The 14,659-nt window shown below is 42.7% G+C and overlaps 1 protein-coding gene across 1 annotated transcript in view; it reads left to right on the top strand.

The window, feature by feature from the left end:
* The window catches only part of dst (dystonin), a 187,918-nt gene that overhangs the window by 119,921 nt on the left and 53,338 nt on the right, over nt 1-14,659 (top strand). Inside the window, exons 39-49 of the mRNA XM_038974616.1 lie at nt 1,303-1,495; nt 3,227-3,867; nt 3,982-4,134; nt 5,691-5,840; nt 6,066-6,299; nt 6,991-7,143; nt 10,603-10,836; nt 11,076-11,372; nt 11,695-12,243; nt 12,727-12,903; nt 13,824-13,947. Coding sequence (XP_038830544.1) covers nt 1,303-1,495; nt 3,227-3,867; nt 3,982-4,134; nt 5,691-5,840; nt 6,066-6,299; nt 6,991-7,143; nt 10,603-10,836; nt 11,076-11,372; nt 11,695-12,243; nt 12,727-12,903; nt 13,824-13,947 — 2,905 coding nt within the window. The remainder of the gene's footprint in view (nt 1-1,302; nt 1,496-3,226; nt 3,868-3,981; nt 4,135-5,690; nt 5,841-6,065; nt 6,300-6,990; nt 7,144-10,602; nt 10,837-11,075; nt 11,373-11,694; nt 12,244-12,726; nt 12,904-13,823; nt 13,948-14,659) is intronic.

Genomic DNA, 14,659 nt, shown 5'->3' with positions numbered 1-14,659 from the left:
TCTAAAGACGATGTTTTGACTTATAGCATCTATCAAAGGACCAGACACGGTACAAGCTCATCATCATTTGAAATTGGTGTAGAAACTTCAGAAATACCTTCAGATTATCAACCACAAGAGACTGTCAATGGAGTTTCAGCTTCAGAAACTGTTTTGGAAAGCTCAGCTCCTCCTAGATTGTGCTTAGTGAATGACACAGACATGCGCCTGACATCAGGTGCCAAGGATTCTAAAAAGGTGGAGGCAAAAGGCCTCACAGAGGAAGCATCTGTAGAGGTTAGCTCTTGTAAAAATACCAGTACGAGCCCAGCGCTAACTGAAATTGATTTAGTCACCTTTGAAACTTATTCAGATAATCAACCAAAAGATACAGCCAATGGAGGTTCAGCCACACAAACCATTTTGGAAAGCTCAACTCCTAGATTCTGCTCAGTTGATTCTGAAAATAGTATCCAGCAGTCTGATTCTGAAGCAAATGTTTCGAAGAAGAAGAAGATAAACAACACAAGTATAGTACCCTTTGAAATTGATGTAGAAACCTCACATATAACTTCAGATAATCAACCACAAGAGGCTCTCACTTTCAATGAAGGGTCAGCCACACAAATCATTTTGGAAAGGTCAACCCACCCACTATTGTGCTCAGTGAATGACACAGACAGGAGTTTCCCCTCAGCTGCACCAGATTCCAAAAGGATGCCAGCACAAAAGGAATATTCTAGCTCTGAAAACAATGCACGACATTCCAAAATGGAGGTAGCACACGGTTTCACAGACAAATCATCCATATCTATTGACTCTGAAAAAAATACCAGGCAGCCTTCCTTTGAAATGGGTGTTGTGTCTGACAGAATCGATCAAACCAACACAATGAGCACAAGCCCAACACCATTTAAAATGGATTCAGAAACAGATATTGCTTCAGATAATCAACCTAAAGGGACTTTCAATGGAAGTTCAGCCACACAAACAGTACTGAAAAGCTCTACTTTGTGCTCAGGGAAAGACACAGGCCTGCCCTTGACCTCAGTTGCACAAGGTTCCCCACAACGTCCCACATATCCAGTGACACCTGGCTGTGAGACAGACAAGGACACCAACTTTGAGTCATCGCTATTGGCCACTGTATTGACAGACATCCTTGACACAACCACAGCGTTTCCATGCACTGAAGAAGTAGTGTGGGACAATGAAGATGAGAGAGGACTTGCGACCCACCTTCTCAGACCCCAAGTTGAAGAGGGTGGCATTTTGTGTATAATTTCTGAGAAACGCTGTGACCTTGATGCACCTTTTGATAAGGGCCTTGTGGACGAGGACACTGTGTTAGATGTGTGGGCATTGCAGCTCCACAAGGGAGATGTCTTAGAGGAAGAGAAAAGCACAGTGGCAACCCTGAAAGAAGCTGTGTCTAAAGGCTCCATATCCTCCCAGATACCCCTGCAGATCACGGAACAGCATAGCCTGTTAGGTGTACATGACCCCAAGTCTGGATGTACTATTAGTGTGAGTGAAGCACTGGATTCAGCGATGATTGATGATGATTTGGCTGAAAAGATCCTTCACTCAGACCCAGTACACAAAGCAATCATCCACCCTGATAGACACTGTACTCACAGCATTTCATATTCCCAGAGTCTGGGCCTCATAGACAACGATGAGGCTGAGAATATACGGCAGCATCAAACAGACAAAAAGCTGTCGGTTTTGGTTCTTGATGACTCTGATGAGGAAGAATGGATAGAGAATAGGGATGGACATGCACGGGAAGATTTGTACGCAGAAGGAAGCAAAGAACAGAACTGCGATTCACAGAAGGCCTTACTACCTTCATTCACCATTAGTCATGGGCCTGTATGTAGACAGATCATATCACCTATCCTGTCAGATCAGGTAACAGAGGGACGTGTCATCCATGAACTTGAAACACCATCTTCATTAAGGGAAGATAGTGCCTCACATGCCCCCACTAGTTCACTGTCAGACATTGTCCCTGGGTCTAGAAATTCCATCCAAAATTCCATTTCGTCAAACAGATCAAACTCTCTCAGTTTGAGCGATAGTGGAGATAGTGGAGCACCTCAGCACCAGGCTGAGGAATTGAGACAGACAGAGGAAACCGGTAGCAGTTCTCTGAGGAGAGACACTGATCTGTCCTGCGAGGCGGTTGGCTTCACTCCGGGTGATGGGCAGCTGGGAGCAGGATACCGTGAGATAGTGGGGGACCAGACTGTTTGTCCTGTTCAGAGTGACTCAGGCGTGTCGTGCTCATCACATAGTGATCTGTTGTCTGATGAAAGGAAAATGGAGAACACTGTTCAGCCGCCAGCCAGCCAGCTAGTCAAGGAGTCAGACCAGAGAATAGATAGCTCATCACCAAGAGATTTGTCTGGCGATGTAACAAGCACAGTGTCTGGAGATGTGGGTGTCAGAGGGGATAAAACTGTAATAAATGGTGATGGAGTTTCATCGTTTAACACTGTGTCACCTCAGCGACCTCTAGTGAAATCAGAGAGGGATGTTGGTGGCGAAATCGAGCCCACATCCTCTCAAAATGGGCACAGTCATAGTAACCCCACCGTTCAGAAAAAGACTCCAGTGCTGTTGACTAACTTATCTGATTTAGCTATTGTATCCAGTGTACATAGCATAAAATCAGGCAGTGACAATAAAGACAGCTACGATATAGGTGATCAAGAGCAGTTACAGACTGCTCCCATTAAAGAGATATCTAGCACAATCACCCCTGATCCGACACTGACTGATAAACGCCTGCCAAATTCAAACGCTAATGTTGAAGCTAAAGCTAATGACAGGGTTGAATCAAGCAGGAGTGGTGACAGCAAACCAGGGAGACAAGAAGGCTCATCTGATGATGGTCTCTCACAGATTACTGATCAAGCAACATCACAGACAGGCCAGACAAGTAGCAATGATACAAGTTCGTTGTCAGCATCAAAAATGACCCCAGGAAATCCATTAAAGGCAAAAGAGCCAGGTATGAGAACAGATGTTAAACAAGATGAATGTGGTTCTGTTGAGACTCATCCCCAACCGATGGCCGCTAATGCTCAACCAGACTCTCACTCCAATACACCCTCAACATCAGAAATGACCTCAGGGCATCCGGTAAAGCCTGGCCTCGGATCAGATCTTACATGTAGGCAGAATCAATGTGGTGCTGATGAGAATCATCCCCATCTGATGACTGTTGATGTTCCACCAGACTTAATGACACATGATAGTGTCCCACCACCTGCGTTGGCGATCTATACTGCTCTAAGGTCTGGTTTAGATGAGCTGGTGAGAATGAGAGTGGAGGGGGCAGATGTCGATGACTTGCAAAAGGCTGAGACCCAAGCAGTGGAGGACATCATCAACCTGATACAGGACAATCCACAGTCCCATGGAAGAGGTTTTGGTGATTTTGGTGAGGAGACAGATGCAGCGCCTGGGCTTATGAAAAGTAGTAGCCCAGATCTCCTCAGGGATCTGTTGAAGCAGGAGGCTCTCCGTTCAGGTAAAACTAGTCCTGAGAAAGAGGAAGGGGAACCCCTCCATGAAGAAACCCCTCCATCTGATATGACCCAGATTCAGTCTCAGCTTCTGCAGGTTCTTCAAAGTTTATCCTCAAGCCAAGACCCTGCCATGCTCAGAGATGTGATAGGAACCTTGAGCAGTATTCTGGGCGGTGCTCCTCACGAGGGCAGGCCACACAACCTGGAGATCATCCAGGAGGAGGGCTCATCAGATGAGGCTGAAGGTGCCGTGGCAGATCCCATGGAAGCTCCTGACCTATGTCAATCTACAGAGGTTGAAACCATTTCAGACACAGGCAATGCTGAACCAGTTCAATCTAAAGTCAGGGTAAGTTAATGTTTGAAACGCATATAAATGCCTAGAAAAATAACTATAACTACTAATTTATATGACATATTATGTATTGATTATGTATTATTCATGAATATTATATATTTCCAGCAACAGTACTCCACCCAGGATTATCTGGAGTGTGTGGGCAGACTTCAGGATCATGCAGATGTTCTAGAGGAGATCAGGAATGTCCTGTCATCCCAGCAGGGCTCTCTGAGTAACAATATGGAGGAGTTACACAGTCATCTGGATGAATCTCAGGTTTGTTATCACATACACAATGTAATAAAAGTTTAGCAAAAATACTATATATACAGTTGAAGTCGGAAGTTTACATACACTTAGGTTGGAGTCATTAAAACTTGTTTTTCAACCACTCCACACATTTCTTGTTAACAAACTATAGTTTTGGCAAGTCGGTTAGGACATCTACTGGTGCACTTCACAAAATAGATGGCATCATGAGGCAGGAATATTATGTGGATATATTGAAGCAACATCTCAACACATCAGTCAGGAAGTTAAGGCTTGGTCGCAAATGGGTCTTCCAAATGGACAATGACCCCAAGCATACTTCCAAAGTTGTGGCAAAATGGTTTAAGGACAACAAAGTCAAGGTATTGGAGTGGCCATCACAAAGCCCTGACTTCAATCCTATAGAAAATGTGTGGGCAGAACTGAAAAAGCGTGTGCGAGCAAGGAAGCCTACAAACCTGACTCAGTTACACTAGCTCTGTCAGGAGGAATGGGCCAAATTCACCAAACTTATTGTGGGAAGCTTGTGGAAGGCTACCCGACACGTTTGACCCAAGATAAACAATTTAAAGGCAATGCTACCAAATACTAATTGAATGTATGTGAACTTCTCACCCACTGGGAATGTGATGAAAGAAATAAAAGCTGAAATAAATCATTCTCTCTACTATTATTCTGACATTTCACATTCTTAAAATAAAGTGGTGATCCTAACTGATCTAAGACAGGGAACTTTTACTAGGATTAAATGTCAGGAATTGTGAAAAACTGAGTTTAAATGTATTTGGCTAAGGTGTATGTAAACTTCTGACTTCAGCTGTATGCTTGAATACACTATCATAACTCTCCCTCAGTGAAAGAATATGCAACCATCGAGTACTTTCGAGCTACTTCAATTTCTCTCTTTATTTCTGTTTCTAAGTTTCTCCTCCTTGCATTTAGCATCTGTCTCAATATTCACCCACTTCTTACATGTCACTTTCCTATTTTCTGACTAAATTCACTCTGTTTCTAGTCGTTGGAAGCACATCTCTCTACACTGGCTGGCATTCTGACCAGAGATCTGGACATAACCAAGCAGCTGTTAAAGTCTGCCAGTGCGCTCGTTCCCACGCATATTCACCAAGATCTGGCTTCAGCCTTTCGAGAGTTGCAGCCAGTTTTTGCAGACGTTTGCCAGATGTCTGCAGAAAATAATTGTGTTCTAAGGCAGGCTATTGATACAGGAAAGGTCAGTGTTTGTTTCTCATTGTTTTGATATACACATGTAGGATCTTAGTTTGAGCCAGTTTGTTACAGCAGGAAAATAATCATGCAGCAACAGGAAATGTGAATTATTTTGTGGATTATATTGAATGGATATTTTTGTAGTGGTTGATACATTTTTCGATCAGAAGCCTTTGTAAACCTCAAATATACTACAAGTTTAAAATTTCCTGCATTGCAGGAAAGTTCTCCTGCAACAGGGTGATCAAATTAAGATCCTACATATGTAGGAAGTTGTGTTACTGAACTGCAGTAAATACGAAGTAAATAGAGTGAGTCTTCATTGTGTTTTTCAGGCCCAGTTGAAGTCAACATACCAGGATCTCCTCAGTAGCCTTGATAGACTATCAGGCTGTATTCATGACAACTCTGAGATGGCCGGCAACCTCGACATCCTGAACACATCTGACGTGGACACAGTGAAAGACATGATCCAAAAGAATAAGGTATATTTTTATACCTTATTCTCCATGTTCCTTATTCACCTAGAGTTGTCAAACACAGTATTTGAAGGTTATATGGACGAAAATAAATAAAAGTTTGTTGTTTTTCCCTTGAATGGCACAATATATTGTAATACACATTGCATGTATGCATTACATTTAAACATCCAATGAGTTGTGTTGATTGATTCCTTCCACGTCCATGACCTCCTGTGTCTGGGTTTCTAGGGCATGGAGACTAATCTGTCAGGGACCCACAGACATCTGGAGGACACTGCGTTTGACATCCAGTACTTTATCTCAGAGCATGCCCAGTTCCTGAGTCCGGCCCAGAGCAGGCACCTCCTCAAGTCTCTCAGCGCCACCCAGAGGGCGTTTAAGGAACAGACGGAGAGGGTGGCCAAACAGAGACGCACCCTGGAACGCCACCTGGAGATCAGAGAGGACGAGAGTCAGCAGAAGGTTTGGAGCCAAATTACTATTTTACAATTAGGACCATTGCACCTTGGAAAGAGTCGCTTTCAGTTTGTTGAGAAAACTATGAAAATGTTTTGGTTGAAGTGAGGTGAGCATGAGTGTGAAGTGTGGTTGTTTATGTATTTTATGGTCATTAAAACTAAATATTGTATTTCTATATATTTTTGAATATTTATAACATAATATTGTATGTCACTAGAATTCATTAAGTAAGATTTAGAATGATGTGCTTTGAATGTGTTTTAATTAGAAATTATTGCTCTATTGCATTTGTCTTTTAACAACACAAAGATCACTGCTTGACCACTGCCAAACGCTAACCTTTCTCCTGGTCGTGTTCACGTTTCACAGGCTTCAAGACACCTTTGAACTCTAAACTCCAGAAGATAAACTCAAAATGCATCTTCAGTGTGGGGACGTTTTCCCCCACCAACCTCAGTCAGCACTAACACACTTGTGAATGTCCTATTTCTGTCTACTGGACCCGTCCTCTTTCTTTACCAAGTCAGAAAGCTGGCTTGTTGTGTGGCTAGCATGTTTACAGCATACTCAGACCATTTTCCTAGGGGGTTGACTGTCTATAAATGTCCGGTATGATTAGTATGTAACATGTAGTGTAAACTGAGACCTGTTGGGTGGAGTGTAACATAGTAACATTGATCTCTGATATGTGCAGTACATGGAGGAGAAACAGAAGGTGATCTCAGACAAGCTGCAGGAGCTGTGTGACAACCTGACCAATACAGAGAACCGTCTGATAGGCCATCAGCAGCAGACCAAGGGTGCAGCGAGTGTGGAAGACCTGCAGCATGTGCAGCAAGAGCATCAGGTTCAGTAAAACATGCTGGTTAACTAGTCAATCAATTACATCTGAGCTTCAGAGTGTATGGCTACAGTCTTTTTTCTTTTTTTATTGTATACTTAAGTGATAATGCCAGAGAAGCCGGTGTTTGGAGGATATATTGGCACGGGTGTTGTTAGGACCGAGACGAAGTCGAGGGGCGATGCGTTCTATGGAAAATAATGAACAATGTGGAAGGTGTGTTCTACAACGCGCTAGCGAAGTGGAACTGACCTTCCACGGAGGTGCATTATTTTCCAGAGAATGCATAAAGCCCCGAGTTGATTATCAAGTTTTTACCATGGCTATAATTGAACAGATTTGCCACTGGGAATGTGTAATATATATATTATATATATATATATATATACAGTACCAGTCAAAGGTTTGGACACCTACTCATTGCAGCTTTTCTTTATTTGTACTATTTTCTACATTGTAGAATAATAGTGAAGATATCAAAACTATGAAATAAAACAAATGGAATCATGTAGTAACCAAAGAAGTGTTAAACAAATCAAAATATATTTGAGATTTGAGATTCTTCAAAATAGCCACCCTTTGCATTGATGACAGCTTTGCACACTCTTGGCATTCTCTCAACCAGCTTCATGAGATAGTCACCTATAATATATTTTAATTAACAGGTGTGCCTTGTTAAAAGTTAATTTGTGGAATTTCTTTCCTTCTTAATTATTTTGAGACAATCAGTTGTGTTGTGACAAGATAGGGTTGGTATACAGAAGGTAGCCCTATTTGGTAAAAGACCAAGTCCATATTATGGCAAGAACAGCTCAAATAATCAAAGAGAAACGACAATCCATCATTACTTTAAGACATGAAGGTCAGTCGATCAGTCAAATTTCAAGAACTTTCAAAGTTTATTCAAGTTCAGTCGCAAAAACCAGCAAGCGCTATTATGAAACTGGCTCTCACGCTTGCTGGTTCTCCTCTGCTGTAGAGGATTAGTTCATTAGAGTTACCAGCCTCAGAAATTGCAGCCCAAATAAATGCTTCACAGAGTTCAAGTAACAGACACATCTCAACGTCAACTGTTCAGAGGAGACTGCGTGAATCAGGCCTTCATGGTCGAATTGCTGCAAAGAAACCACTACTAAAGGACACCAATAAAAAGAAGAGACTTGCTTGGGCCAAGAAAGACCGCTGGAAATCTGTCCTTTGGTCTGATGCGTTCAATTGTGAGATTTTTGGTTCTAACCACTGTGTCTTTGTGAGACGCGGTGTAGGTGAACGGATGATCTCCACATGTGTGGTTCCCACCGTGAAGCATGGAGGAGGAAATGTGATGGTGTGGGGGTGCTTTGCTGGTGACACTGTCTGTGATTTATTTAGAATTCAAGGCACACTAAACCAGCATGGCTACCACAGCATTTTGCAGCGATACACCATTCCATCTGGTTTGCGCTTAGTGCGACTATCATTTGTTTTTTAACAGGACAATGACCCAACACTCATCCAGGCTGTGTAAGGGCTATTTTACCAAGAAGGAGAGTGATGGAGTGCTGCATCAGATGACCTGGACTCCACAATCACCCGACCTCAACCAAATTGAGATGGTTTGGGATGAGTTGGACGGCAGAGTGAAGGAAAAGCTAGCAAAAAGTGCTCAGCATATGTAGGAACTCCTTCAAGACTGTTGGAAAAGCATTTCAGGTGAAACTGGTTGAGAGAATGCCAAGAGTGTGCAAAGCATTGACAAGACGGCCTACAGGGAGGAGGTAAGGGCCCTCGGAGTGTGATGTCAGGATATAACCTCTCACTCAACATCACAAAACAAAGGAGATGATTGTGGACTTCAGGAAACAGCAGAGGGAGCACCCCCCCATCCACATCAACGGGACAGTAGAGAAGGTGGAAAGTTTAAGTTCCTCGGTGTATACATCACGGACAAACTGAAATGGTCCACCCAAGCAGATAGCGTGGTGAAAAAGGCGCAACAGCGCATCTTCATCCTCCGGAGGCTGAAGAAATTTGGCTTGTCACCTAAAACACTCACAAACTTTTACAGATGCACAATAGAGAGCATCCTGTCAGGCTGTATCACTGCCTGGTACGGTAACTGCACCGCCCTCAACCGCAAGGCTCTCCAGAGGGTAGTGCGGTCTGCACAATGCATCATCAGAGGTAAACTCCCTGCCCTCCAGGACACCTACAGCACCTGATGTCACAGGAAGGACAAAAAGATCATCAAGGACAAGAACCACCCGAGCCACTGCCTGTTCACCCCGCTATCATCCAGAAAGCGAGGTCAGTACAGGTGCATCAAAGCTGGGACCGAGAGACTGAAAAACAGCTTCTATCTCAAGGCCATCAGACTGTTAAACAGCCATCACTAACATAGAGAGGCTGCTGCCAACATACAGATTCAAATATCTGGCCACTTTAATAAATGGACTTAATAAAGGTATCACTAGTCACTTTAAATAACGCCACTTTAATAATGTTTACATATTATATTACTCATCTCATATGTATATACTGTATTATATACCATGTACTGCATCTTGCATATGCCGCACAGCCATCGCTCATCCATATATTTATATGTACATATTCTTATTCATCCCTTTACATTTGTGTGTATAAGGTAGTTGTTGTGAATTTGTTAGATTACTTGTTAGATATTACTGCATTGTCGGAACTAGGAGCACAAGCATTTCGCTACACTCCTATTAACATCTGCTAACCATGTGTATGTGACCTATAACATTTGTTTTTGATTTGAGCTGTCATCAAGGCAAAGGTGGGCTACTTTGAAGAATCTATCATCTAAAATACATTTTGATTTGTTTAACACTTTTTTCGTTACTACATGATTCCATGTGTTATTTCATAGTTTGTAGAATGTAGAAAATAGTTCAAATAAAGAAAGATCATTGAATGAGTAGGTGTGTCCAAATGTTTGACTGGTACTGTACATTTTACGGACACAGTATATTTTACAATAGTTATCTTTTGTTTGTTTTTAGTCCCACCATTCAGCTCCACTCAACCCTTCACATCTATCGCTGAAGACAATCCAGTTTTGATATCTATTTGCATATATTTTTCAACTGTGCTGTGATGTTTCACAAAATACTACCAAACTATCAGCCCTAGCTTGCCATTATGAAAATCGAATTTAACAATGCCAATAATTTCAAAAGCAGCTCAAACATAGAACATGTACGAATGAACTATAGCCATCGAATTCTACAGTGAAAATATAGCGTGTGTTATAGGGAAATAATGCACGTTCTAGAATGCCCTTCAAGCCAATCAGAAACAACTATTCAACAATACCATGGTATAAACAGTTATACACATTGTTTTACATATGTATTGCTATTATACTGAATCTTGTTTGATGGGTTCACTAATTTTATAAATTCATATTTATTTTATTATGTTTTCTGCGTCTGTGTTTGTTAAATGTTAAATGTCCAGGCCTTGCAGAAAGACATCTTGACCAATGGCAGTGCCTTGAATGAGGTCATCAGTAGCACCAAGAAGTTCCTGGATGAGAATCGGTCTACGCTGACCCCAGATCAGATCATTGCCATCGAGAGCAAGCTGGAGGACGCCGAGAGCAAGGTCAAACTTATCAACCAACGGGCAGAGGAGTCCAGGAAAGACCTGGAGAAGTCTGTGACCACTGCTATCAAACAGGAGACTGAGAAGGTTGGAAAACATATTGTATTTTGCATGCATCAACATTATCGATATGTCTGGATCTGAATCGTGACAATTCAACTTTCTATTGTAGGTAGTTTACAGTAAAAGATAGATCCACTTAAAGACACATGTTACTCTGCTTGATGATTGCCTACTTAAAATATCTATGTCAAAATGTATAGATCTCATCTATTTAAACATATAACTTAAACATCTTTTAACTCACTGTATTCTAACCTGTTTAGGAGGCTGCTGTTGAGCAGCTTGAGGAGAGCAAGAACAAGATTGAGGGTTTGCTGGACTGGATCAACAACATGGGGAATGAGAAAGGGATGGGGGGCGAACAGACAGACCATATGGGCATACAGAACGGGAACATGCCGTTGCATTCGGAGACCTCGGCCAAGAACATTCTGGGTGAGGATGATGACCCCAATGGAAACAATGGAAATGCTTTCCAGACTACAGACAACGACACTGAAGGACAGGCCACAGGGAAGACCCCAGAACTGGACCTGGAAAAGCAGTATGACAGAGTCAAGGTAAATTAACCTATTCTCTCTGGTGGTGCTTGATTCATAGTGGCTTGTTGCCAGTTAAATTCATTGGATACACATGACTCGGGTCCCTTTTTCTAATAGCTGCATTGACCTTCTCTTTCATCTTTTCAAGTCACATTGTCACACAAAATACTTTTGTACTGAAATGCGATTTTTCCACTTTATTTTATATTTGATATCCATCTTTTGTCTTGTGTGTTAAATTTCAGTGTTGATGTTTATCATGTGATCATTTTCTGTATTATGTTCTGTAACTTTGACAATAAAGCTTTTTGAATTTGAATGTACTCTCTCCCCTTTCCAGGCTCGTCACCAGGAGATCTTGTCCCAGCAACAGGAGCTGATCATGGCCACCCAGTCAGCCCAGGCTCTGCTGGACCACCAGGCCCATGCCTTGTCGCCCACGGATAAGGACAAGCTCCAGAGGGACATCCAGGAGCTGAAAGGACGGTACAACTCTTCCCTTACCCAGGCAGAACAGCAGATGAAGCAGGTGGTCCAGGTTCAGGAGGAGCTGAAGAAGTTCCAGGGAGACTGTGAGGAGTTTGAGGGCTGGCTGCAGCAGGCCGAGGGGGAGGTGGAGGAGCTGGGAGCCCCTGCTGGAGCTCTCAACAACCTCACAGAGAAGCTCCAGAGACAGAAGAGCTTCTCTGAGGACGTCATCTCCCACAAGGGAGACCTGCGGTTCATCACCATCTCAGGACAGAAGGTGTTGGACGTGGCGAAGGCCTGCGGACGCATGGACCCTGGTGGGAAAGATGCCCAGCTGGAGGTGGATACCACTGCAACCTGTGCTGCTGTGAAGGAGAAGCTGGACTCAGCTGCTGGTCGCTTCAAAGCCCTACACTCTCAGGTAAACTCTATACCAGTACTAGTAAGACTGTTTTAGCCCTCTGAGCTAAAGCCTAGTTAATGATCACATGCACGTTGTTCACTGAACCACCTTGGTAGCACCAGGAGGCCTACCTATTTAAATCAGTAGGGTGAGATCAAACACTGAATGAGACACGTCTCAGGCCGATTGAATGGATTTTTTTTAAAGGAATGTAATAACCTACTCACACCACACGGGGGAAGCATTTCTGTTTGAACAAAATGAAAACAAAGGAGATATTGTTCTGTTTCACAACACTGGTTCACTCTCATATTGAGAGTTAAAGGCTGATTTTGTGTAACCCTGCATCTTAAAAATAATTCAGGTTATATGCTCTTTCATTATACACTATTTTGTTGTCCAGCTTTTTTAGATGCTGATAAGAGAGTAGGCGGTCAATGCTCCATGCATTCAAAGTTAGTAACTACCATAGCAATCAACATCTCAACTCATTTATTTCAGTGCAATGATCTTGGCAACAATCTCAGAGACGTGGTGGACAAGTACAAGAAGTATGAGGACTCGGCTGCTGGTCTCCTGAAGTGGCTCAACAACTCAGAGGAGGACGCCAGAAGGCAGCAGTCTGAGGCCATCGCTGCCGACCCTCAAACCCTACAGAAACAGCTGGAGGACACCAAGGCATGACAAAACTCTAAAAATACTCACCAAATCAGTATGACCTTTATCAACACAAATCACATTACCGCAGTCTAACAGACTCAGAGGTAGAGGGCAAGTGGAGGAATAGCTGTTTACACAACAGCTTTTTTTTCAGAGTTTACTCACTGATGGCTCTGAGAACTGAATGGGTTTAGAGGTCATTACACTGCTTCAGACTCCCCTCTCCATATACAGTGTTTCCACTCACTTTAAAACAACACTGCTATTTATAGGTCCACATTCAAACCTCCCAGCAGTCCGAAGACACGAATAGCTTAGCCATGGGTACATTTGCTTGCGTATGCCTTTGAGGAGGGGTGGAGGGTGGGGGGGTTCACGATTGGAGTGGACTGGACAGAGGCGTAGAGAATGCCTATTATCCTGACATAGATGATGTACCTGCAGTACACTCTGAGTCCAGCTGGCTTGCAAATGAAAGTATGTCATGTAGAGAGAGAGGGAGTCTTGTTTCATTACATCTCTCTGGGGAGTTGCATTGCAGTGACTCAGAGATTGGAGGCGCCTGAAACTCAAGAATGTAGAAGTGTCTCTTTTGGTTTTGGTAACAAAATCATGGCAGAACAATGCTATGTTTCCCCCAGAGTGCAAAGCAGTGCAGCAAACTGTATGTACAGTTGCAGTAGTATAGTTCCAGTATTTGAGTGCTTAATTCATTTTTAGATGCTTATACATAATAGGTGTCCCTAGCTTTAAATCTGTATAATTACAGCATTTAGGTAATGATATAGTATAGCTGGAGTTAAATTATATATCTATATGGAGCAGTATGGTTTGTCTGTAAGACATGTTGACTGTCATGTTGACTGTCATGTTGACTGTCATGTTGACTGTCATGTTGACTGTCATTGATCCTCTGTGTCTGTGTTTGTCATGGTCAGGGTCTGCAGGGTCAGACTACTGGTCGTCAGACTGCTGTGGAGACACTCCGCAAAACAGCTGACTCTCTGGTCACCGCCCAGGGGGACCTGTTGACCAATCAGGACCATATCCATGAAACAGTAGGTAAGTGATCAGACTAAGTATGGATTCCCATCCAATGCTATTCCTAGAAATGTTTATAATGAAATACTTGACAATATAGTGAATATTTACAATGAAATACTTGACAATATAGTGCCACAGTGTAACGGAACTCTAATTCCTCCTCCTCGGACGAGGAGAGGAGAGAGGGATCGGAAGACCAATTTGCAGCGAGGTATAATGACATAATGATTTATTTGAAGACGAAGACGAACACGAAAAAACACTTGGTAAATACAAAACAACAAAACGACGTAGACTGACCTAAAACATGAGAACTACAAATACACGAAGAACGCACGAAACAGGTACAGACTACAAACCAACGCTACAGTCCCGTGTGGCACGAACATACATACAGACACAGGAGACAACCACCCACAAACAAACAGTGAGAACAACCTACCTTAATATGACTCTCAATCAGAGGAAACGTCAAACACCTGCCTCTGATTGAGAGCCATACCAGGCAACCCAAAACCAACATAGAAACAGAAAACATAGACTGCCCACCCAAAACTCACGCCCTGACCAATAAACACATACAAAACAAGAGAAAACAGGTCAGGAACGTGACACACAGCCAATGTGTGGTTACTATCATTGACACCACCGTGAAATAGCAATTCAGAAATGTTGGAGTGAAATAGTAGTATTGGAATGTTAAATCTGTTTACCTTATTCCTAATCATAT

This window comes from Salvelinus namaycush, chromosome 35 (assembly GCF_016432855.1).
Source record: "Salvelinus namaycush isolate Seneca chromosome 35, SaNama_1.0, whole genome shotgun sequence".
NCBI classification, from domain to species: Eukaryota; Metazoa; Chordata; class Actinopteri; order Salmoniformes; family Salmonidae; genus Salvelinus; species Salvelinus namaycush.
This window is presented reverse-complemented; position numbering and strand designations above follow the sequence as displayed.